We start from the raw sequence: 26,308 nt of genomic DNA, 5'->3' as shown, positions 1-26,308 counted from the left end.
GTACACACCCACCGTAATGTCACCCTTATGAGCCTGTCCCTTAATTCTAACCCACAAGCTTTCAACTTGTTCCTCATTTGCCCCCAGGCCAAGCTCAATGCATTCCAGTTGCTCCCTCACATATAGAGCAACTCCCCCACCTCTCCTTGTTGGCCTGTCTTTCCTAAAGAGTCTGTAGCCATCCATGACAGCATGCCAGTCATGCGAGTTGTCCCACCACGTTTCTGTGATGGCGACCAAGTCGTAGCCGTCCTGCTGTATAATGCCTTCCAGCTCCTCCTGTTTATTGCCCATGCTACGTGCATTGGTGTAAACACACTTGAGCTGGGCTGTCAATCTCACCCCTGGCCTTGGCACGCCAAGCCTAGGCTTGTCCCTAGTGAGCTGGGCAATATCCCCTTCCCCCTTCAAACCTAGTTTAAAGCCCTCTCAATGAGCCCCGCCAGCTCGTGGCCAAGAATTCTTTTTCCCCTTTGACATAGCTGAGTTCCACCTGTCGCCAGCAGGCCCGGTGCTGTGTACACCTCCTCGTGATCAAAGAAGCCAAAATTTGACCGATGGCACCAGTCCCTGAGCCATCTGTTAACCAGGTGATTTTCCTGCCCCTTTCAGTGCTGTTCCCTGCCTCTGATGGGATGGAGGAAAACACCACCTGAGCCCCTGATCCCTCAACCAGTCGCCCCAGTGCCCTGAAGTCCCTTTTGATGGCCTTGCGACTTCTTTCTGCTGTCTCATCCACGCCAACCTGCATTACCAAGAGGGGGTAGTAATCAGAAGGCCGCACCAGACCAGGGAGTTCCTTAGCAACATCCCTAACCCGGGCCCCAGGGAGGCAGCAGACTTCCCTGTGGGATGGGTCCGGTCGGCAGATCGGGCCCTCTGTTCCCCTCAGAAGGGAATCACCTATGACAATGACCCTCCTTTTTTTTCTTAGTTGAGGTAGTAGATGTGCAAACTGAGAAGAAGGATTGAAACTAACAGAATGACATATTTAGTATTTACTTTTCAGCTCATAATTCTAAGTGCTGTGGCCCAAATCCTGCTTGCTGTTTTGACGCATACAGCTGTTAGTTACTGCAAATTAATGTTTAGTGCACAATGTAAAACAACAGTTATTAAAAAAAAAAAATGTTCCTGAATGCACCTTACTAATAAAGTTATGCACCCAAAATACAGCAGAAGTAAATATGGATGCTATATCTGAACATGCAATGTCTGCACTTCAAAGAATTGTTACATCTCATTTTTATTTTCACATCTGTAAGTAAATTAGTCTGGAGTTTTGTGATTTAAAAGGAAAGGGAGTACTACGCCTGTAACTGGCTCAGTGACTCCTCAGTAACACTGCTATGACACAAATATTTAGGACACCAGATGCTGTGTATCATTTAGAATCAAAGAATAGGTTTTTTAAGAGTTGAAATAGCAGGTGTAATTGTATCTGGCAAATCCATCTTTGAACTCCAAATGCCCTTCCCATCATTAATTCTGCTTGAGAGTTCAAATCCAATAACCTACTTCTTATTCCCCTACTCAGACTTAACTTCTGAACATGAAATGGAGTAACATGATTCTGTTTTCAACAGACTCTTCACTGGAAAAATGTTTCTCCCAGATCATTTTAGAACTCGTAATATACCATATACCCTCATGCCCTGAAATGGATTTTCTCAGCTTTTCTATTGCTCTATAAAATATCCTTTGTTTTATTTTCAGTAAGGATTTTGTGTTTTGCAATACTGTTACCTACATGTTCTGGGACCAGGGACTGAATACAGTCAGAATACAAATGTGTGTGAGGATCAACAATCCACAAAAAGAAGGAAACAGTTGAGTTTATGGACTGTGTGTATTCAGCAGGAAGAAAGATTCACTTTCCTAACCATTATATGTATCTATATTCTTCCTATATTTTTATAGTTAAGGTAGCAATATATCTTGCCTGCTGAGTTAGTAAATTCAACCCTATATGAACCATTCAGGGCTTCTCCTGGAATTCTTGAAGTCTCTCATATGTTTCTCCTGATTAGATATTTACTGTGGTCCTTTAAAAGGCAGAAAGATATGCAAACTGTTTAAACATTCTGATGAGTACTGCAAAGGCGTCTTGATAGTTACAGCTTGAAATGATAATAGCCCAGAGATACCTCTGAAAAGCTCACAACTTTTGAGCCTTTTTGCATCCAACACACTGTCAGATTTTTTTCCTGAGGTAGCCTTTTACATGCAACCTACAGAGTAATGGGAACACATATCCTTAAGGCACAGGTAACATTCATCCAAGTTCATCTAGTTACTATCAGGAGGGTCAGACTCCAGGCTCTGAAGGTTTGGGTTCAATTCTTGCTTTGCTACATGCCCTTTGTTCAACTTGGGGTACAACGCTTTTTTTTCCCAATGGCCCTGTTCCTCTTTTCACAACATAACAACATAATACATGCCTTCTTCAGTCATTTTCTTGCCTTATTTATATAAATGATGAGTTCTGTGGAGCATGGTTGTGGTTTAATATACGAACATTCATGTTTCTAGCTCAAAGCACTCTGATCTTTCTTTGAGTCTCTACGGATATATACATAATCCAAGAAAGAGCAGCAAAAATATATATTTTGAAAACACATTCTTTCTATACACTGAAAAGACCCCAAAACATGCCATTCTAATCCTAATTAAGAAATACAAGTGTCTAGCTATCTTTCTTCCTCTCCCATCTATACCTTTCTAAAATGAATCACATTGAAAAAAGAATTGGTTTTCCTTTCCATTTCCAGCAACTAATGCTTCAAAAGGACCAGTCAAATTTCTTCCCATTTTCAGACCCAAATTATTAATGTAGAGGGAGAAAAAAAATCCACCATAAGTGGGGTGCAATTTTTCCTGAAAATTTGGCATTGCAGAGACAAAGCACATGCCAGAGGATAAACATTGAGTAACTGGTAAAGTCAGGCAGAGAAACATTAATCAATGGCTGCTTGTGGCAGTAAGTACTTACTGTCATCAACCCTCCGACGAGGTCACTTGTATGTGGATCCTCATCTTTTGTCCCCAGTTGTGGAGAGTACAATTCAGTGGTTCTTAAAATCTCCAAAACCCGGTCTAAAGCTTCTGCAACTGGCATGGGACTGCTTTCTTGTGCAGCATTGATGATGTTTATTACCTAGTTTAGCATATAGACATGTTTTGAATTTAGAAGTGATTTAAGAAGGAACAAAGACACTCATCAATTACTATGGAAAACTCATAGCAAATAAACAAGCTCTACAACTTTAATCCACATGTGGGAGAATAAAAATTACAGTGATGTTAATAAAGCACTGATATTTGCTACTGACTCTGGGAACAAGATCATGGCCTTAAAGACAGCAGTCTTACTAATTACCTTCCTGTTCAAGGCACAGCCTCCAAATGTCTCTGAATGGATTTAGTATAACCTTCTCCCATTTGTGTCTCTCAATTTATTAAAGAGATAATTTTTGCCAAATCCTTGAATGGTTTCAGAAGGCAGTTTACAATGCATAAGTAAGAAGGAGGAACTCTAGTCCCTCCTCCACATAGACAAAAGCCCTTAAAAAGAGTAATGCAATGGCTGACTACTTAAAGGAAACTCCACTAAGCAGGTTTAGGAGAATGTTGTTCAGAGCATCTGGCTATTCGGAGCTCCACCAGTGGGCAGGTGGAAAGGGGGAAGAAGTTGCACCAGAGGCCAGCGCTGCCTTGCTCTTCAGTCTGGATGCTGTACTGGAGTCTTGCGCCCCAATATTCCAGGACAGCGCAACTGACAACAGCTCGTGACAGAGCACATTACCTTGGTGATGGGTGCTTCAATAGTCATGGAATGTATCCTGGCCATAGAAGAGTGCCGCCTTTGTGAGCTGCCTGTGTGGAAAGCATAGCAGAATTTGTATCCTGATTTCAGTGACAAAGCATGACAGGAGGATTCAGACAAGAAATCTTGATTCATTTTCTGAACTGCTCACCCTGCTGTGCCCTTCAGAGGCAACATATCGCAGAATGCATACACATGCTTGTTATGCTGGGGACACACAGGTGCAAAGAGATGCGTGCTGAGCCACTGATATCCCTGATTAGAGATAAGTAGCTGTTACAGCCTGGCAAAATCACGGCTTTGTTTCTTTTTTTATTTTAACTAATTAAAATATTCAGTTAAAAACTTAGTTAAAAGACTATACAGATGTGTGTGTGTATAAACTGGCAGGCACAGGTAGGTACCTATTACACTTAGGTTATTACAGGATATACCTACTTTTGCTGCCTGATGCAACATGACAAGGCATAATGAGTCAGCTCCAAGCTGAGGTAAATCAGTGAAGCTCCTTTGAAGTGAAGATAGCTATGCCAAATTAAAACAGCAGAGGTTCTGACCTATTCATTGAAAATTGAAAAAGAAATGTTTTATATCAGTTAGCAGTTTTGATTCTGCAGAGAAAAGGCCAAGATGGGGTTTTTTTTGGATAATTACATCGTGCTACCTATAAAATGCAGACACATCTCTGTTACTCTTTGTGCTGAGCAGCTCTTCAGAAGAATCAATGCTATTTTTGCTATACTGGAGTATGATTGCATTCTCACTGCCACAGACCTACTTCCATGTTTCACTAGTGTATGCTTCCTAGACTGTAATGATGTATGTTTTAACAAAACCATGTAAGTATCAGCAAAGATTTGAATATGTGACTCCTCTATCACATTTGATGTGATCTAATGGCGCAAAATACAACACAGTGAAAAGAAAACAAAATTCTTAAGAAAAACATCTTCATATTTTTATCGAGAGAAGAGGTAAGAAATGTAATAATTTGTTAGGTTTAGAGTTTGCCATTTGTACTTGAAACATGTGTTGAATCTTATGAGGCCTTCCATGCCAGATGGTAGACAATAGCCTTCCATTCTCCACTAGTTCAAAAAAAGACTCAAAGTAGTTCAAGAGAAGAAAATAGTGCTATTTGACAAATGTAAAGTTGTTCATGAATTGATGACTTCATATTTTATTCGTGTGTATGGATATATATGCACATACATACTTACCTATATTTGTATATGTATCTATGTATGCACATAAAAATCTAAATATATAGAAATCAGAAAAATCTGCTTGTTTAACATACCATCACTTCCTCGTGATGTTGTGGATCTGACATCTAGTGATCCTTTCCTCCTGTCTTTGTGTCTGCAAGTCTGAATATCTGTGGACAAAATGATATTGTACAATTACATTAAGTTGTGCCTAAGGTTTATGTTAAAGGAACTGAAACTCAGAGGAAGCCTGATAGCAGCTGAGTGACATTTACCTCAATGCTTCAGCACATGAGAGCCAATGAAAGCTACTTTTTAAACTGTCACCCAACTACATCATCATGAACCCAGTAACACTCTCAGGCAGAACATGCCTAAGTGTTTTTACAGGAGGGATCTAACAGTGTGGAGGGAAAAGCGTCTCTCTTGACACAGTGACACAATTGTAGTTGTGAACATAACTTGTGCAACACACCTGAATTCACTCAAGTAACAACTGCCACAAAGAACTGGTGGACCAAAGCAGACTACATGCTAGCAAACTGGGCAATGTATCTCAGGTCCCTTACGGACTCCAGTAGATACAACCTGTGCTACCAAGGCTACAATTAACAAGTACCTGCAGCACGGATGCCAAGGATGTCTTAATTGAAGTGTTGATATGTGGGATGAGGGTGAATGGTAGTGTGGTCATCCTCATTACCACCCACATGCAAATACCCCACAACACAGTTAAAAGAAATGCAAAGATACATGCCACTAGCTACGGACCAGCCACAGCACCATGACGACTAGATGGCATTCCTTCTTATTTCTAGTTTTGTCACAGGGATCCACCACCTACAACTGAAATGTGACACTGAATCCAGCAATACCACACTACCAACCTGGGGCTCTATCACTGCGTTTTCATGGGTGAGTTGCTTTATATCACTTCTAAAACAAATGAGGCGGGTAGAGAGGGCTTCTATTTATTTTCCTGCCTTTTGAGCTGGATTCCCAGCTATCGCTAGCTAAACAGTACTGCTCAGACTGTCCTGTGCAACTGTGGTTTCCAGTCCGATCACTAACAATGGGCTTTATTCTTTCCCCAGGTACGTTCTTCGCTTATTAGGACAGATGTGTCATACCTGTCTGAGATTCAGCCTGAACACGTTCACATGTCTTCTCCGCCTACAAATCAGTATGAGAAATCCAGTTAGTCAGAACTTTTCCATTATTTAGGGCTCAAACTAAAGCAAGCATAGCACTATTTTCACTTACCTTATTGTTGTCATTGCACAGTCTACTAATTGACACATAGTGTCTAATCTTTCTGCAGGCAAAAAACAGTGTGTTAATTCCCATCCAAACCTCAGCTCTAATTCAGCGCTGATACACAAAATGGGTAAGAGCTACAAATTAACATAGGATAAATCCTTTTTCTGGCACGAATGCTCAACTGGGAATGGAAAAAACCTACAGTTGTGCATATGATGGGGAATACAAAATGGAAGCATCTTTTGTAAAGATTGTCTCCTCCTCTTTCTCTCTGCACACCCCCCCAGCCCCAGCTTTTTCTGGGCTGCTGTAGGACATTTCAGGTATGGTATAAATTGGAAACATGCAACAGTGCAGTCCAACAACCAAAATCTTCTATAGGATTTAGGGACAGAGCAATCAAACTGAAAACTACACTCTTGATTACCAGGAAACTTTCCAAGCCAGCTTCAAATGGGCTTGGATTGTTCCATAAGTAGCAATGGATGTAATACACATTGGTCTTACAAGCTTGACATCTTAAGCTGAAAATATGTTTTCACTCTATTGATGGAGAGTAGAGAACATGAATTACTTCCAGGGATGAAATCAACCCAAAACTTTTTTTTAGGAAGTAATTGCATGAAGAATCTGCATTTGGCCTTCCGTCCATGAAGACACACCTTTCTAAATGATTGTCTCCGCCAAGTCTGGAAGATGATGTGCCGTCCTTTTAGTTAATGTTTGTGTTGTCTTCCAGGGCTTTGAAACTACTACTGCATGCAATCTGATTCACTGTCTTTCCCAATACAGTAAAGAAGGACTCATCATAGATGTGCCAATAACTAAACATACACCTGTGTGCTCCAGATGGTCTATTTGGGGACCACATGGAAGTTGCACAAAAATCAAGACATGCTTGAATTTTGACCATGATCAAAGCACACAATGACCTCATCATAGAAAGACACTCAGCAACAGCCATGAGCAGGTGAGCACGGAGGGACATGGTACAGGTACACAGTGGAACAGGACGTAGGTCCTGGTGGTCCCAACACAACGCACAGAAGGAGAGGAGGGTGCACTTGCACTTCAGGGAGTATGAGAAGAGCAAGAGTCACAAGTGAGCACATCTGGATCTTTGGATCCTTTTTGGGGAGAATTAGGAGAATTTCACTTTCCCTGCACACAGCATGTAAAGTTGATTTTGCCCCAAGGAATTAAATGCAGAGGTCTGAGGCTCCCTTCCTTGCATAACTTTCCTTTACACTCAGCAACAGGATAATCCAATGTCTGCAGAAAGCAACTGAACTCTAAACTGAGTTGATTCAGACCTAAATCATGGTTTTAGCATTCATACTTACCCTCCCTGTCCGACGACAGGTAGTATCTTCACATTTTGTTGTATACTATCTCCATTTTTCTTTTTCGCATAGTACATTCCTTGCCATTCCTGAAAAAGGAATTCAAGTGGACGGAAGTTCAGATACAACAGGAAGAGAAGCTGTAGCTTCGTATCTTTTTTCATTTTTCATTGAAAGCGATCTTACAATACAAAACCAGTCACGACTAGTTAAACTGTGCTTATCCTCAAATTTCTTCGCTGTATCACAGAATCACAGAATGTTCGGGGTTGGAAGGGACCTCCAGAGATCGTCTAGTCCAATCCCCCTGCCACAACAGGGTCACCTACAGCAGGCTGCACAGGACCTTGTCCAGGCGGGTTTTGAATATCTGCAGAGAAGGGGACTCCACAGCCTCCCTGGGCAGCCTGTTCCAGTGCTCCGTCACCCTCAGAGGGAAGAAGTTCTTCCTCATGTTCAGACGGAACTTCCTGTGCCTCAGTTTGTGCCCATTGCCCCTTGTCCTGTCTCTGGGCACCACTGGAAAGAGTCTGGCCCCATCCTCTTGACACACACCCTGAAGGTATTTATAGGCATTTATAAGGTGCCCATAGGACCTTTTAGATCCTATAGGCATATAGGCTTATAGGTCCCCATATAGGGGAATGAAGGTCCCCATAGGACCTTGTAGTTCCTATAGCCATACAGGCTTATAGGTCCCCATATAGGCATTTGTAAGGCCCCCACTCAGGTGTACAGAGGGTGACAGGACTAGCCGCTATCTGCAGCGCCGGGCAGGAGCATCAATACGTTGCTGAAGCAGACGCCAGAACGGCACTATTCTGGTTCACGCAGAATTATTTAGCTGCCAGTCCACCAGGACGCCCAGGTCCCTCTCCACAGAGCTGCTCTCCAGCAGATCAACCCCTGGCCTGTACTGGTGCATGGGGTTATTCCTTCCCACGTGCAGGACCCTGCATTTGCCCTTGTTGAATTTCATCAGGTTCCTCTCTGCCCAACTCTCCAGCCTGTCCAGGTCTTGCTGAATGACAGCCTTCCGGTGTATCCACCATTGCTCCCAGTTTTGTGTCATCAGCAAATTTGCTGAGGGCACGTTCTGTTCCCTCATCCAGGTCATTGATGAAGAAGTTGAACAAGACTGGGCAGAGTACTGACCCCTAGGGAACCCCACTAGCTACAGGCCTCCAACTGGACTCTGCAACAGTGATGACAACCCTCTGAGCTCTGCCATTCAGCCAGTTCTCAATCCACCTCACTGTCCATTCATCTGGCCCACACTTCCTGAGCTTCCAGATGAGGATGTTATGGGAGACAGTGTCAAAAGCCTTGCTAAAGTCAAGGTGGACAACATCTACTGCTGTCCCTTCATCGACTCAGCTGGTCATGCCATCATAGAAGGCTATCAGATTGGTCAAGCTTGATTTCCCCCTGGTGAATCCATGTTGACTACTCCTGATAATCTTCTTTTCCTCCACACGCTTAGAGATGCTGTAACTAACCTGCAGGTCACTGTGTTGCTGTCAATGCACGGCCAACTTCCAGAGGGGCAGCCTGTGAGTGCCCGGACAGCAAGAGCCAAACCTCAGGTGATGTGGGAATCAGAACCACATATTCTCTTCCCAGTCCTACCCGAATGGTGTTAGGGGTCACTGGGGGGAGACCTGGAAAAGACCCTCACAACAGCGAAAGCTCGGACCAGCCTCTGCCTGGAGCAAGAGTCCCCCAGAGGCTCCAGGAGTGCCCACAGGCTCTGACAGCGTGGGGCAGCCCCTGTCCTGCCCCAGAACCACACACTGCATGGGTGGGACTGCTATGCTGACCTGCCCGACTTTCTCCCTGACTGTACTGACTCCTCTCAGGACAGGCAGGTCAGAAAGAAACCATTATGCCGACCTGTTCACCTTCACTTCTAGACTGCACGGTCCCTCCTGCAGAGCTGGGAAGTCATATCACTAGTTAACAGTAAATAGATCTGTGACTAAAAGCGCTTCAGTATCCTAGCACGTTTACTTTCCACACTGTCCGCTCAGTCTCAAAAAGTGGCAGAGATTTATCCTGGCTTTTTTAAAGCAAAAGAGAGCCTAGTAGAATAGCTAGTGGATTCTGCTTCCCATCTGCTGACTTCCCCTCTGAAAGCACTCTGGTTTCAGGATCACAAGTAGAAAATTTTTGCAGTATCAGATCATAACTGCCACTATCATTGGTTTTTGATAAAATTCATAAATGGGAAAAAAAGACTGGGTGGGAAGGAATTCTTCATTTTGCAGTGTGAAGTCTTCTTTTTCCTCTGGAAATGAGAGATTTCTTTCTAGTGCAGAGCCTCATTTTCTCTTTCAATGAGACTCAGGAAATGTCCCTTCTCCCTTGTTAAGACATGCTTTTAAATGAAATACTGTTAAACCAATCACTTTCGTTATTTAGAGATTTTAAATCCAGAAGGCACCACCATGGTGTAACACCCAGCCCCAAACTACCTCCCTGCAGCGGAGCCCACACCCACACTGTGAAGTAGGAGAGCTCCCACACCAACGCACGCAGACACGGCTAAACACAGCTTCAGCACACGTCGGGACATGGGCCCCTTACCTGTTGCTCCCTCCCAGTTCCCTCACCACGCTGCTCCTGCTTCTCAAACCGTTCTACAAATACCACACCAAAGACATACCACAACACTGGTGGACCTCCCTGGGTCTCCCCTTGCATGTGGTTCCTGGACTAGAGTTGTCCCCTCACAGGGCTGGTCAGGAAAACCCAGGGAAAGCAAAATTTGGGAACCCTGTGTTTCCCCTTTTCACTTCTGGCAGCAGTACAGAGGCCAGCAACCTTCCAACAGAGCCAGTCTTTTGTAACCTGGCAGCTGACAAGATTTACAATCTCGCCTACAGGTTTCCATCCCTATAACAGTTGGTGGTGGTCTTTTTTCATAGATGCATATTTTGAGTTGGGCATATAATAAATACCAAGTGGTTAATAAATAATTGATTCCATATTGCATATTCACTTAATACAAACTGCCCATGCCAATTGCTGTCTTTCAGTTGAGTTCAACAGATTTTAGATCAGATCTTACAAACGTATGTGAAAATACCTTCACAAGGCACATGATACATATTTATTTATGTTAGATTGACAGTCAAGCAGGCCAGAGCACAGGTACAGAGAGAACAGTTTTGCATTTATGTTGATGGAGCCAGCAAATAAAGACTCCAGCCTGCAGAGAGCTGCATGGTGACAAACTGTGCAGAAAAAAAAAAATATGAAAGGCTTTTCCAAGGATCTGTCAGAGAAAACAACTGTGCATAACAAATTTGGAAGCGAGCATAATATCTTCTGTGAGCTGCATGAGGAATACAAATGAAGATAAAACAAACATCACAAAATTCAATGCTCTCATAATTAAAAGTACGCATATCAATAGTTTCCTGACAACCAGGATGAGGCAGAGATGAGTAATCGATCTCTAACCCAGGTAATAAACCCAGAATGTGCACAAAAGGGTGAAGTCATAAGGTACAGATTGGATAATTCTCGCATTGAAAGTGCATCCTTTTCAAGACAGGTTATTCACTAATGTGTTCTTCTTAGCGAACAGATCGATTTTTCAACTTGTGAATTTCTAAAACCTGTGAAACTGCAGCAGGAAATGTGTGAGGGAAAAGGTCAGCAGAATTCTGAGAAACAGGAGGTCCAAGCCAAACTCCCGCTGGTAGGTAAAGTTCTCCCAGGGACGTTACTTAAACATATTTTAAGAACACCATATGCTCTCTCACAGAGCCTCTGTCAGCAATCCAACAGAGAAGAGCTACTTCCCAAGACGTGCTGTCAGTCAAGCTCATCGTTATGTCTACATTCCAGCCACACAAGCACAGTGATCAGTCACTTCAGCATGGCCTGGCGTGCTGGGATCAAATGCAGAGTAAAAATCATACACAGCAAATAAACCGGTTTCACCCCTTATAGAGTGAACCAACGCTGAGGTTTCAACCTTCATTAGGGTGGCCACAGCACACACCTGTCCACTGAGCACTCATACATGCATAGTAAGGAATCTCCCAAATCAGCCTTTCTTTTAGATTGGGGCTTCTTGCCCTAGACAAAGTTCAGCAAGCTACTTGTAGAAAACAGCAAACCAAAATAAACACAAGATGTCATGAAAACAGTCCCTCAGAAAGTAAGCCTGAGTTAGGAAGAAACTGCCATAGACATTTATCACAGAGCTTGATCTCTCTCCCATCTTGTCTGTAAAGGTAGCTATCTTGCAAATAATTCCCAAGGAGTTAAGGGAATTGCATGTCTTCTCTGATTTACCGATAGCTATCCATCTCACTTCAGAAAAAGTGAAACAAAGATAAAGAGCTTTGTGTCAAACTGCAGAGATCAGAGGCAGCAAGAATTCAGTCAGAATTGCATCTTAATGGATGTAATTTGAATCATCAAACAGAAGAATGAAGAATGAAGAAAGCACAACTTGTTTTTTAACTCCTCAAGTATGGATGGGTGAAAATGCCTTCCGATAATGCTGGCTTCTTGCAAATTACAGCCAGCTGTAATAACAAAAAAGGAACTTCCAGAGAGATTTTTTTTTGCTACGAGAAACAACATCCTGACCCAAGAATCCCTATGTACCATGCAATTAGCAATTTTTACGTATAACACCTATGAACTTTTGTGGATATACTGAACTTTCTCACAGCACTAGGTTTGTCAGCACAAGAGAGGAAATGCTGCAAGAGTTCATCTTCCTAAATTCCATTTAAAGACCAGATGTAGATTTTACGCAGCTTACATTTTTCTACCGATCAGAAAATCTTGCTTTCTATTATTTTTATTATATTACCATGTTTGTTCAACACAGAAAAGCCAAACCTGTTGACAGGAGAATATCACAGTAGTAGACAGTTGGCTTTTTTGGTATGCTATAACCTACAGTAGCCAATACAGAGCCTATTGTAATGGGAAGCAGTCTTTTAATTTAGGATATAAAGAAATCACAAGCTTGAGAACAACACACAGACCATGTCAGAATAATCCAGACACAAGCCAGGCACCTCTGACAATGCTGTAACATCTTGACACAAATTATTTCAAACTAAAACACTTTCAAAGGGCTCCAGTTTTTCAAAGGTTGCTCTGCATAGTTAACCTCTACTCACAAATACTTCCTGTAAGAACTTGATTTGAAATTCATTTTTTTATTAAGATGTAAATGTAAGGCTACATAGCATGGATACTATAACATGTTCCAAAGGGAAATGCAAAAAAAACATATAAACAGAACACATCCACCTAAAACAGCTTAAGCTGTTCCAGATAGACAGGTTTAAATAAGTAGTATTTCATTAGCCCTCACAGTTAGAAGTCCTAGAGGCAGGAGTGAAATCAGTGAAAGGAGAGAGATGGATTCGGGCTGGATTTCTATCATTCATAGAGTAAAATATATTTCTGTTGTTAAAGACATTTTTATCAGCACACTAAAATATTAAACAACTGATCACTTCATATGTTGAGAATTGATGTTGTGGATTTAAAGCCTGACACATCTCATGTATTTGAGTTATAACTTAATAAATACTCCCTCAAAACATCAGTTTTGTATTACATTTACTGAAGTATTTTCAGTCAGGCAACGGAGGTGTGAAGCACCATAATCCAAGCCATTGTCTATTGCTGGGATCTCTTCCAAAAGGCCAATACATGTAGAAATGAGTGGCACATTCTTGTTGAAATGCACATGTAATGTGCACCCAGCTACAGTGCAGCTTTTGTCAATGAATGCGTATGTTAGTACCCTGATTTACACAGTATGACTCGTCACGACTTTGCATCGGTGCTTTTGCATCACTGCCTAGATACACAGAGTGCCATGATTCATTTTAGCACTCTCTGCTCTGTGACAGTAACATGGTGCTTCCCCGCAGACAGTCAGTATGACCCAACTAGCTCTCCTGACTCAGGTCTGAGCATGGGCCATGATGCATCTACAAACACACCAATTCCCAAATCTGTTTGTGTTACCTCTATGATCATCTTCCTATAAGGTACTATGACATGTTCATTGACACCAGAAGCATTTACACCTCACTGTCAAAATGCAAATGAAAGCTCCTAGATGGATCCTCACACTACAGCCACAACAGTCCCAAAGGAACACCACGGAGCTACCAGGCAAACAGAACGTCTCTCTGTAATGACCTCCCTTGAAGCAAGCTGCACTGCCTCGCACACTTTCTTGGTGCAACAAACATTTCTAATGGAAATCCATTAGATAGCTCCCATGTCATTAGAGAATAAAAGATATTGGCAGCTGGCAGCTGACACTGCCTATCACTCTCAAGCGATATTGCAAATGTCTCTTTGGATACTTTTACATTCTGAAATTTCAAATCAGATTCCACATTTCATGCTGAAATACTTCAACATGGTTCTTTTCTGATTTACGTCACACTGGGTAACATGCATCCATGCCATTTCTCTTTGGTATTCCCACATCTTTTGCTACACACAGCATATATTATAAAGAAACACAGCAAGTCACTTACTTTCCTAAAACATGTACCTCTTCCTAGCATGAAAAGAGAAAGAAGCCCTTAAAAAATGAGCATTTTTTACTTCCTCTTCTTGTTTGAGTATGAAAGCTGCAAATGCTACATGTCTGTGAAGCTGCAAGTTACAGAATCACAGAATCACAGAATGGTAGGGGTTGGAAGGGACCTCTGTGGGTCATCTAGTCCAACCCTCCTGCCGAAGCAGGGTCACCTACAGCAAGCTGCACAGGACCTTGCCCAGGTGGGTTTTGAATATCTCCAGAGAAGGAGACTCCACAACCTCCCTGGGCAGCCTGCGCCAGTGCTCCGTCACCCTCAGAGGGAAGAAGTTCTTCCTCATGTTCAGACGGAACTTCCTGTGCTTCAGTTTGTGCCCATTGCCCCTTGTCCTGTCGCTGGGCACTACTGAAAAGAGCTTGGTCCCATGCTCCTGACACGCACCCTTCAGATATTACATCATGTGTCATCCCTGGACAGTAACAACTTTTACAGTTAGCAAATGATAAGTGATACAATTCCATTACTCACCTTTCCTATCTTTATGCAGGAATTAATAGTATCTAGGAAATCAGCTTTTTTTTCATTTATAGGCACTTCTGTTAATTCCTTTCCTATTAGTTCACCTATTTGATAGCCCATCACTGTTTCAAAAGCAGGATTGACATACTGTGAAATAAAAACAAACAAAAAATCACTCAACAGAATACTTAGAGCACAACAGAATCCCTTTATTTCTGTTTGCTAAACAAAGAGATCTCCTTCCCAGCCTGAAATAGATCTCTGTACGCACTGCTCCTGAGAGAGATGCCTACATTTTTTCCTTTGTGAGGCAAAACAGGAATGTCCGTGCTAGAAGAGTTGTGTGGAGTGCGTGCATGTGAGCAAAGAGAGGGAAATTACGGAAACAGCTGAGTATTACATATCCACAGAGTTCAGACAGACAACATAAATTCCTGAAAAATGAGCTCTGTCAGTTCTCAGACCTACAAACTTCAAACCTATCTCATTGTTCCTACAAATCACAAAGTATACGGTGGGATACTATAGCAATACTATCTATTGACAAATTCATCACATTATTGTGTGTAAGGGCCAACCACCACTATTCCTCTCTCCAGTCAAAGCCCTGCCAAGCAGACTGGAAGAACTGGAATCTAATAAAGCAACTTTCTCTCTGAACTGAATGTTGCATTTTGCTGCAATTCTGTGGCCCTTGCCCAACAAAACTGAAGACTGGTACCCATAGCCCACACCTTCATGACCCTCTCGCTAGCCGAGTTACAGACACAGGTCCCATAACAACAGCATCCGAATGCCTCACAACTTACAATGTTTCAATATGAGAGAAATGAAAACGGTGCCACTGGATGCCCTCTGCTCCTAAATCTTCCCCCCCAAAGGTTCCTTCCAAAGGGTTCCCCCTATGTGAGAAAGCCCTGCCTACTGGAGGTCCAGGACTCTTACACATGTCGGATGTCTCATATTCTGGGGCTATCTGCAGAGGGACAAAATTTGGTCTGAAAAAACATATTTAAAACAACTTCAGGATGTGTTCTGTTATTTTTGTAAAAGGGATGAAGAAGGCACACCTTTGAATAAAATTGCCATTGTCAAGATTTGGGTCAAAAGGGTACAATTTATATGCACGTTATAACTCCCAGAGGCTTAGACTCAGTCTCTTTACTGATAATAAAATCACTCCTCACAGCCTTTATAGCTAAGGATGGAACTAACTCCCTTATAAAGACGCCGTTTTTTCAGGACTGCAAAGCTAAGCACAGTTTCTTTTCCCTTTTTTAAAGACATTTTTAAGAGAGGATTACATTCCAAAACAGTTGGCCCAAGAATGATACATCAAAGAGTGTAAGATTTACATGCCAAAAAAAAATGTGTACTACCTTTAAACAGAACATCAATTAGATTTGCTTTTCAAAAGCATCAAATTAACACACATTTTTGGAAAAGAATGCATACAAGTCAGTGGCTGCATTTGTATGTGATACAGAAGAATTATTACAAAAAATAAACACAAGAGAGTAAATCCTTATTCATTCAGAAACAACAATCTCTCTTAAAATTTACTTGATTTATGCAAGATATTTTAAATGGAGAAAATTATACTCTATAGCTAAAGTCACTCCAATCTTTTTAGAATCATATGTTAGGTTAGATTCTTGTACTGTAAGAAAGAGTAAATGTAATCATGGATGAAATAAAATACAGTCAGTCCACAGAGCAATTTTCTGTACTTATAAAAATAACTGGAACAAACCTGTATTACGTGGTCTTCACTTGTGATCTCAATGGCTTCTTGACTTTTTTCTAATGCTGTAAATAATGAATTACATGCCCTGGAGACAAAAAGGCATTCTGATTAAATTCAATCCAGGTAATTTTTATTGTATATGACAATAAGGTATTGCAACTCCACACTGAATAAAATTGTACTTTAATGATTAACGTACTTTCTTCAGCTAACTGACATTCTATAATTAATGATGATACAGTAAAATAAATACTCTTTTAAGGATGTGGCTGAACTGGCATTTTTTTTTTATTATGTTTTTGGTAAAATTACCTTAGTTTGAATTGTGCTCGCACCTCTCCAAATTCCAGCTGAATCAACTCATTGTAACAGGCCATTATATTGGAATTTTCTACATATCTCTGCAAATAAAAAGTTAGAAATATTTCATTAATACACATTTGCCTACTCAAGGGTATGAAGCTCTGTTTTCTTTTGCTTGATAAAGAACAAAAAAGGAGTAGACATGCCAAAAATGAACATGTTGTAACACAAGCAACATGAGAAGATTACTTTTCGAGACTAGTAAAATTCTTCAGGTTACTGCATTTTGGAAAGGCGACAGATCCTCATGGCAATGAGGTTCAACCAAGCTGTTTATTCTCTGTGATTGTCAGCATGATCAACAGATAAAATAATCCACTTTTAATGCAGTTCTATGCTTTCATACTACTTGTTTAAAATAACATTGAAAAAATTGTGTTGTGTCTCAAGTCATCAAAATTTGAAATTATTGAGTTTCCAGCTGCTAATATCCCAAATTGTGTGCACAGATGAAAGCAAATCTTCTTGGCAAATACACCTGCCACTGGATACAATTATTCATTTTGGGGCTTGTATAGCAATGACCTCAGTATCATGTTTTTATAAAATATCTCATCTTTACCAGGTATGAGCCTGAATGTTAAATCTTTCCTCATGCTAAACTGCCATGGACATTGATAGTTTGGGAAGGATGACTGATTATTGAATGTAAGCCACCACATCAAGGCTGCTAAAAAAAATTTCTGCACGTTGCCGTTAGTCCCATCTCCAAGGCTCTGATCCGTAAATAATTCAGAACCTGTGCTGGATTACTTATGTGTCCACTGGAATGATTCTGTACATGTAAGTACAGTTATTTAAGGCTCTAGCATTTCCCAAGTTAGGAGCTTACTACAAGTAAGCAAATAGGTGCAAATGGATTGTGACTGGATAGCAAAAAATCTGGTGAGCATGCAAACAAATACTCTGGATCACACTGTAAATTATGCACATTTTTATTCCATTGTAAGCTTAATGCAATGAGGAGTCCACTTAACTGATACACTAATAAGCACCTTTCCTGCTTAATTGGAATAGTTGCCAAGGAACAGATTGAATGTAATACTTTTCAGGCGCCTCCAAACAATAGATAATAGCACTTGACAGTGTCTGAAGCCTGTTTACAGATGTGAATTGGCATTTGATAGCAGAGATTTCCCACAGCACATTCTGTTGTTCATTGCAAGCTCCTCTCTGGCTCTGCTACAGTCACAAGTCAATTTTGTCAATGTCAACTTTTCAAGCAGTGCCTCATATACTTACTCTAAAATAAAAGTATAACATAGAAAAGCACCATTTCTTGTATTCCTGAGAATGTCCACCTAATTTAGTCAGCATTATTCCAATTCTGCTGGTGTATGGTAGTTCAGAACTGGGATATACGTAAGAATGAGTAGCATGAACAAGATTTACAGATTGGATTACTGAGAGAAACAGTCACTGACAGCCAAACTTCTAGATAGTTTCTTGCATGACAGTTTTGGAAGGTCAGAGTAACTAGTCGGGTATAAAACATACGTACCCTCGTGAAGCCAGCAGAGATCAAGGGCAATATTGATGACTCTTCACGATCAGCATGCCTTTTAAAGAAGGACAATGAAGTCAGAAATTATTTCTGTAATCAGCTGAGACCCAATTTCACAAGATGTTGACATACCTGCACCCTAGATGTCACACTAAAGGCTAATATGGCTAGATCTTTATAGGATTTAGGAATAAAATTTTTTTTTTGTGGTTTTTATAGGCTTTTATCTTTGGCATGGATAAGCCAAATTAATTTTTGCATGTAATGAGCTGCTTACATCACAAAAAACTAATGCTTCAAGAAAACAAATTAATTAGCTAGATTGTTGGACTGTTCTCTATTTTTCGGTACTGGATTCTTTGTTGTTTATGGTGTTCCTTGTCAAAGATGCATTTGAAAGTCTACATGGCCAAAGTTTTAGGGAATTATTTGTTATCTGAGTGCACCAAATCTTAGGTGGGCTATTCAAGATGCTTGAATGAGGACGGATTTTCTAGTGTTGCCTACCCAGTGCCTTCTAGTAGGTCACTTGAGGGTGACATACTCCTAAAATGAGGCATCTGAATCATTTGGAAAAACACGACTATACTAACTGTTAAAAGACACTCCAACTTATGTGAATGTATGGCTGGAATCTGGAAGAAAGGCCATTATGTTAGATTTCTGTAAACAAGCCAATGGAAGCTGGTCAAGTTTAGCAGATGGCACAATAGCTTTTATTCATGTGTGAAATTTTGGATCTTATGGCACCTCTTCTTTTTGTTTTCCGTGCACTTGTTTCTTATGCATGAAGAGAATGATGCCTACTGAAGTACAAGGTTTGCCCAAACTAAGCAGAGAGAGGAGGTCAGCTGTCAGAAAAATCTCCCTATTCCTCATACCAGCTATCTGCTAATGCTGACTCCCAGAAGCACAAAGAAAGAGGACAGGCATTCTGCAGGGGGAGAAAAAAAAACCAGGAAATGATGAACTGAACTGCAGGAAAATGAAGTCGTCCCCTCCATATGCTATTGGCTAAATGTCAGGCTTTTTCACAAATATGCTTCTTGCAGCAAGAAAGGAAATGTGTGAAAGTTCTCTGTCTGTGAAATCCTAAATGGCGATTTGAGAATGTTTGTGTTTTAGCACGTGGGAACTCGACACAGTCAACTCAGTCCCAGTGGAAGGCAAACTCACTTCTGAAGTTCCCAGCAGACAGGGATAGTAGACGCATCTGAAAGTCTGAGAACCCAAGCTTCTGAGATATAATCACCACAGGGGGCTATTACCTTGTCCCAACACACAACGTGAACATTTCGAAAAGACAAAAATGAATCGCAGAGAAAAATCCCTTTTGAGCAACTTCCTAATTGTGAGTCAGCAAGCCCAGCTTTCAAGCTCTCCTCACTTTTGCGAGGAACTGCTGCCCCACAGAACCACAGGTGTCTTTCTCTCTGATGTACATAAAGAAGCTCTCAGGTTACTATGTGCTCTCTCTCTCCTTTTTTTCTCTTTTCTTTTGTATTGGTTCAATGAGAGACAATTCTGACGGTTAACATAGTCAGACAACTTCCCGGCATAAAAATATTAAAGATGAGATTCACAAGGGAATCCCTTGAAATGTTTAATTAGTGTCTTTTGTTCACTAGAGATGGTGGTGGAAAACAGGATTTTTAATGGGAGATTTCAACGCCTCAGGACTGGTTTTCAGAACAAATGTTTTCTGAGAAATGGACATTCCCAAAATTAAACTTTGAGGAAATTATCTTCTGTTTCAGATTAAACATATTGCACTTTTGTTACTTTTACATTATTTTATGATATATAAGTAGTGTTTTCAGAGGGAGTAGGAGGAAGAAAGCATATGCACTGTTCTACTGAGATGTCATAATATAGTCTATTTTATTTTTAGAAGTTCTATGGTCAGATGTTACTTTATACTGATCAGACCGTTCTATATCTTTTTCATAAATCAACAGAACTTCTGTGCTGAGATTAATCAGACTGAAAGAGAGATCAAGAAAGGTTCAAGGTGTTATTTTTGTTAATATCAAGACGCAGATCTATGAAGCAGTTCTGCAGTTCTGTATGTGATGGTGCAGAGGTTATTTGAAACATACTCCTAAAGCCTCCAGTGATCAGGAGAGGGGAAAAAACCAAACCAAAACAAAAAAATCCAAAGTGAGACCTCTTTAGTAAAAACTAGAAATCAAAAATCCTGTCCCAATCCTGTGGTCAGGGATGGTGAGAACTCTACATGGTATAACATACTATCACTAGCACAGTAAGAAATTCTAGTTCAAGTATTCTAATGTAGTATTTACTTTTCCAATGCTAAGATTTACATATTGTCGATCACATGAAAGTAAAGATATGAGTATTTACCTTCGTACTACACCAATAATGACTGTATTTTCTGAGGGTTTCGTTGTTCTGATAGACCTTTAAATAAAAAGGCAAGATAATGTAACATTTTTTAAGTTCACATTTCAGAAAACATGACTTTACAGAATCTTCGCACAGCACTTTTTTTAAAATGTGTCTTTTAAAGGGTTTAACAACAAAACAAAAATGAAATCCCTAGCCAGCTGGACCACTAAGAAAGGAGAATAAATGTAGCAGTGTCTAAGATTCTACGAAAAAAAAGACAGAGAGAACGTAAATTAATCTAAACCTCAAATGCTCTCAGCGGGGCAATAGCAAAAATTCTCCTCTCTGAAATGGCATGTAACGGACTTGTTTGAAGGACTTGGCCTCACTCGTTTAAGAAGCATTTCACTTTATTCTGGGTCAGAATGGTAAAAATGTAACAAGGGGAACACTGCTGATACCTAGTCTTTGCCTGACAAAGACGTTATCTAGTTACTCTAGTCCAGCAAGGAGCAGAGCCTTTGTCCCAGTGCCCTGAACCCACTGCACTCACCCAGGGTACATAATTTGACACCGCCGCCCCCACCCCACAGACTGTTACTTAGTCTAGACAGATTCCCAAGGGGTATTTCACTGGAAAGTCACTGAAGCAAGGCACCGCTGTCTGTCAAGTCTCTGTGGAGACACTCAGAAAGGCAAATGCTTTTCCCCTTTTTTCATACTTTAAAGCAGTTTATGAAAGTATTTTTGGAATCAGTTTGAAACATTGCTCTTCCTAACAGATTTTCAAACGTTGTAGGTATGGAAACGTGCACACAAAACATTGCCTGTTTGCATCTGGAGTTACTCAACAGCAAGTGACATTTCAAAAAATTCAGAACACTAATGGAGTGAATGTATTCATTAAATTGCTTGGTGGCACATGTGATCTTTGCAGTTAATTTAATGAGCAAACAAGGAACTAGGTATTTGAAAAAAAACAAACCAGTTCTCTGTGGCAAGAAATTTGTACACTGTAGCTCTAAGCCAGATCGAGCTTCAGATATCCTAGCACACAACCAAAAATGCTGCAGTTATCAGATGTAAGCACTGAGGCAACATTACTTGATGCTGCCAGTGGACATCTGTCCAAAAAAATATCAACATTCGATAGATTTTATAAAAGGGTCATATAACAGCAAAACCAACTTTGATGATATGTTAACTAAATAGTTAAGCATTACTTACACCGAAATGGTGCTTACCTGCATAACGCTTCTGCATCAAAGTATCTGGAATGTCTATGGTCAATAACGATAATGTCATGGTGTTTATCAAGAAAACATTCTAGTGCAGACTCAGGTGTCCTGGCAATATTACATCGAAATCCAGCTTTCTCACATGCCCAACAGAACCCGTTACTCTGGTTATCTTCTTTGGCAAACACTAAAAGTACCTGGGTTAAAGATAGACAGTGAATCATTACAAACAGGTTTTACATATACAGTAGATTATGTGACTTTCAACTGTTCTTAACATGTTTGTTAAAGCCCCTTCCACGGATAATCCATTTATTTTTAAAAAATTGCTTTCTACAGACTACTGCTTTTTATAATTGTCTCTGCACAGAGGTGTTTCAAGTGGATAAAATAGTCTGCCAGAGCCATTTATATCCACATGGGATGAACAAGTTTGGGAAGTGGCTCTCTCACCATTAGCTACAAGAGAGCTTACACAATCAGTTGAGACTGGATGCCTACGTTTCAGACAGTGTACATGAAATAACAGCGAGTCTGCTTTTCTTCACTGAAATTGTCTCACATACAACTGTTTTCTTGGGGTTTATTCTTCTTGCTAGGATCACATTCCAGGAAAAAAAAATGTCATGGTTCACCTCATGTGAATTAATATTTAACGGTGCTGCAATAGCATGATGAAAAACGTGCTTTCCTTTTCAATCTCATTCTAGTTCCCCAAAGTACTGGATGCATCCCACTCTGTGGAGTTTCTGGAAACTACAAACAGGCTGGTCAAGATGAACTCATGCAAGACTGAAATCACAAGCAGTATATGGAGTATGTCCCCATGGGACTCCTATGCAAAGCTTGCCATGGGATTTATATCACAGAAGGAGATTACTGTGGTTGAAATCCAGAACTGGAAGTCAGATCTATGGGCCAGTATTTGCTCTCTCCTAACTTGCTGTGCAATTGCCAATAACGTTAATCTCTTTGAGCCTTTTTAAAAATCTATACAATGCCTACATATTCAAAGTATGATAAGGCCCAATACCTTCTAAAATGTAGTTCAAATTCTAGTATTGAATATGGTACAGAAGATTAAAACATAAAGTCTGCTAACGAAGACTCTCACTGATGTCATTGTGCTTTGTGTCAGGATAATACTTTGTAGAAGAAAACTTCCTTTGCCTGAAAGGATACACAGAATGGCAGACTATAGATCTATGTTGATTTTATGGAGGACTCAGTACATGCAGCCTTTTGTGAAAGATGGATAACTAAACCAGCATTTGGTCTACTGTCCCAAGACACCAATCTTTCAGTAATTTAATCAAATCACACTTAGATATACGCTTTGGTCAAACAATAATGTGGAGCATGTGTAACTCGCACCCATCCCACTGCCATTTATCTTCTGGGTGATTTTAGGAACTCCAGTGCTGGTTACACTTTGGACCAGGTTGGCAGAATGTCTACCAGTAAATCTTCACACTTTCATATAGTGCATATTTTTGTAAGAGTGAAGGACTTTGTACTCATTTAGTTCAGATTCCTTTTATAGCAACCTGCAAAACTGTTTGCAAAAACATGTCATAGTTTGGGCTATATTTAGTGAAGTTAATTTATAACATTTTAAGAGTGGAAGAATGGTTTTTAGCAACAGCACATGAAGTCAGCAGATCTGAGTTGTATGATCGACTCTGGCACAAATGTGGTGTTGTCTCCCTTCTCCTTCCTTCATACTTGCCAGCTATATTACCAGGATTAATTGGTAGAATTTTGGAGTGGCCTGTAACTGGACAAAAGTGATACAATCATTAATAACATTAAAGGAAGCAGGGAAATTCAAGGAATGTTTCTGATTTATACTTGGGGAATAGCTGGATGAGGCTGTCCTAAGATCTGATGCTCTATGATATTACTGTCTGTTCTGACAATAGCTCAGGAAGATGTTGAACTGCAGTTCTTGAAGACAGACGTTTTCAAATTACCAGGTCCAGATGACTTTCACACAAGAGTTTTGTAATTACTGACTGAGGAACATCTTGGATTCTTAACAGCTCAGTATGCCTTGGGATACAGGAGTATCTTCAGAGGAAGTTCAAAGGAGTCATGTATCTGCTAAGCTCATACCCATCCCAGACGAAATAAAGGGACAACTGACATATGACCTTTATTAATAAGTGATAAAGGAGGATGCCAGTCAACAATGAATAACAAAAAAGCATACTTTGCCAAGCTCACTTCATATCTTTTGTGATGATGGTGCAAGTTTGGTTGATGCAAGTAACAATGCTGGTGTAATAGACCTTGACAGGACATTTGGCTTAGTATCATCTTGATGAGATTTTGATTAAGAATTGACTACCAGTAAAATACAAAACAAGGCACACACTAAAGTGATTACAAACTAACTGATAGTAGAAGGAAATACAGACAGGTCTATTTTTATGAGCTGAGAGGTGGTTGCAGAAAAGAGTTAGGCGGGATTTTTAGAATATCACATAGAATGTCATGGTAAAAAACTGTTAGGTGCACGTTATCACTTGACAAAAATGCTCCATGAAGATCTCTATACCCCAAAAATTCCAGTCACAAATTTTAAGCTAACATCTGTGATGTTTTAGAAATTAAGACTTCAGTTTGAACTATTGCATTACCTGAAGTTGATCTTGATGAAGTCTCATAGGGCCAAACTGCACATCTGTTACTGGTGCCTACAAGAAACAAGTAGGGGTCTTGTTAATACATATACAGATACAGGGAAGAAGAAAAACTAGCTCTGTTAGAGAAGACATTTCTTATTTACCACTGTCTCACAGATATATTGTTATCATTATGAGGCTGGTTCTTCACGAGGGTCTTCTGCTTTCGTAAATTTATATGCTAAGCTGCATTAACACAGTTAGAAATCAACAAACTATTCTTCAAGTCATTTTTTATTGTTATTTTAAACATAAGGTAATGGATTAGTCATGAAAGTTTGGTAGACAGACTGTCATTTTTCTGAATCCTCTGTATCACTCCAGCTGTTCTGCAAAACATGGGAAGTCTTTAAAAATCACTTTTTGTTACATCAAAAAAGTATTAAATCTCCAGGAGAAAGGCAAAAATATGCAACTCTGCTCTTAGAATTTCACATGTAACAGGTGCCCAAAAGTGCTACAAAACCACATTAATTTCATTTCTCTGAGGGCGTTCTGCTGCATTCCCTCCTTCCCACTCAGCCCCACCAGGGAAAGTTTCAGAACTCAGATATTTGTACTTCATGATGCATGTATCCAGCATGCAACTTTGCTTTGAAAAATCCTGCAAAAATGCTGTCATATGTCATGCTTTCCACATGCCAGTGATTCCACCATTAAATTCTGTTCAAGTAACACAGGCAAGCAGTTTAGCTTAGGATGCAAGAACCGAGCTGGGATCCTTCCTTCTCACGTGCCACTTCAAGCAATAGAGGTCAATGACCAGAAGTGCTGTTTATCGTAACTGGTTCTCTTTGATAAGAGAAATCATTAATCAAGCTTGAACATGAATGACTCTTCAATTGGTATGGGACAGCCTTTCTAAAGTAGTTAAACACATCAATACAGAGGGAGACTCTAACAGGATTACACAGGTTAAGTTCTCTGGGAATTTCCACGAGGCAAGTATCTGCACTTTCATGTGCTTAAATATTTTTCATGTCTTGTCTCAGAAATGAAAACTAAAAATCAGGAATAACAATGCTCCCAATTCAAAACGCAAATCAGAGTCCAGCCAATGGTCCCTGGAGTTACACAGACTCTTCAAAGGTAATTGCAGTTAAAAAAGCAGAATAAAACTATTTTTGGCAATACAGTAAACGGAAAACATCTCTGGACTCAAACGTGCAAAGAAAAGATCTGTTGAGCACAAAGGTGGCAATTCATATTGCTGTTTTTCAAAGTAAAACCACACTTGAAGATCAGATTTATTTGCTTTGCAAGCCTACAATTTTTCCAATAGCTGATTTTAAAAAATCATCAGCACATCCCACAGAAAAATCTTTTAGAATTACACACTCCATTCTGTCTATGACCTTACTGCTGCATTGCTCAGCCCTCAGAGTTTCTCGTGTGATCTTATTTGTCAACTTGGAAATCATCACTGCAACATTAAATAAGGAAGAAGCATCAGTCAAGGAAAAATGGCAACATAATGCCTGCAAAAACAAGCCAGGAACCAGTGTTTGCCTGTGTTATTTAAGATGGCCTTTAAAAGCTGATGTTAACATGACGCGGAGAGGTTTCAGATTTACTCTGTCATTCTGGATCGGATTGGCTTAGTTTAAATACTCTCCAGTCAATTTTTTCTACTTTTGAGACCAAAAATCTCTCTTCAGTTGGAAAACTCAAGCTGCTTTACTCTCCCTTGTGGCCCATCATCCAATTATTCAAAATCTG

At 40.3% G+C, this 26,308-nt stretch overlaps 1 protein-coding gene across 5 annotated transcripts in view; it reads right to left on the bottom strand.

Moving 5' to 3' along the window:
* The window catches only part of PDE8A (phosphodiesterase 8A), a 169,135-nt gene that overhangs the window by 23,905 nt on the left and 118,922 nt on the right, over positions 1–26,308 (bottom strand). For 4 of the 5 annotated variants that reach the window (XM_075432252.1, XM_075432247.1, XM_075432250.1 and 1 more), the window contains exons 2-14: positions 24,545–24,601; positions 21,909–22,099; positions 20,680–20,736; positions 18,313–18,370; positions 16,761–16,849; positions 16,455–16,533; positions 14,711–14,848; positions 7,638–7,726; positions 6,298–6,349; positions 6,165–6,207; positions 5,127–5,204; positions 3,806–3,876; positions 2,993–3,157 (exon numbers count right to left, since the gene is read on the bottom strand). In XM_075432252.1, the coding sequence (XP_075288367.1) occupies positions 2,993–3,157; positions 3,806–3,876; positions 5,127–5,204; positions 6,165–6,207; positions 6,298–6,349; positions 7,638–7,726; positions 14,711–14,848; positions 16,455–16,533; positions 16,761–16,849; positions 18,313–18,370; positions 20,680–20,736; positions 21,909–22,099; positions 24,545–24,601 (1,167 nt within the window). The remainder of the gene's footprint in view (positions 1–2,992; positions 3,158–3,805; positions 3,877–5,126; positions 5,205–6,164; positions 6,208–6,297; positions 6,350–7,637; positions 7,727–14,710; positions 14,849–16,454; positions 16,534–16,760; positions 16,850–18,312; positions 18,371–20,679; positions 20,737–21,908; positions 22,100–24,544; positions 24,602–26,308) is intronic. The other variant, XM_075432251.1, reaches the window with a different exon arrangement.

Source organism: Opisthocomus hoazin, chromosome 10, assembly GCF_030867145.1.
Source record: "Opisthocomus hoazin isolate bOpiHoa1 chromosome 10, bOpiHoa1.hap1, whole genome shotgun sequence".
In the NCBI taxonomy this organism is placed as follows: Eukaryota; Metazoa; Chordata; class Aves; order Opisthocomiformes; family Opisthocomidae; genus Opisthocomus; species Opisthocomus hoazin.
This window is presented reverse-complemented; position numbering and strand designations above follow the sequence as displayed.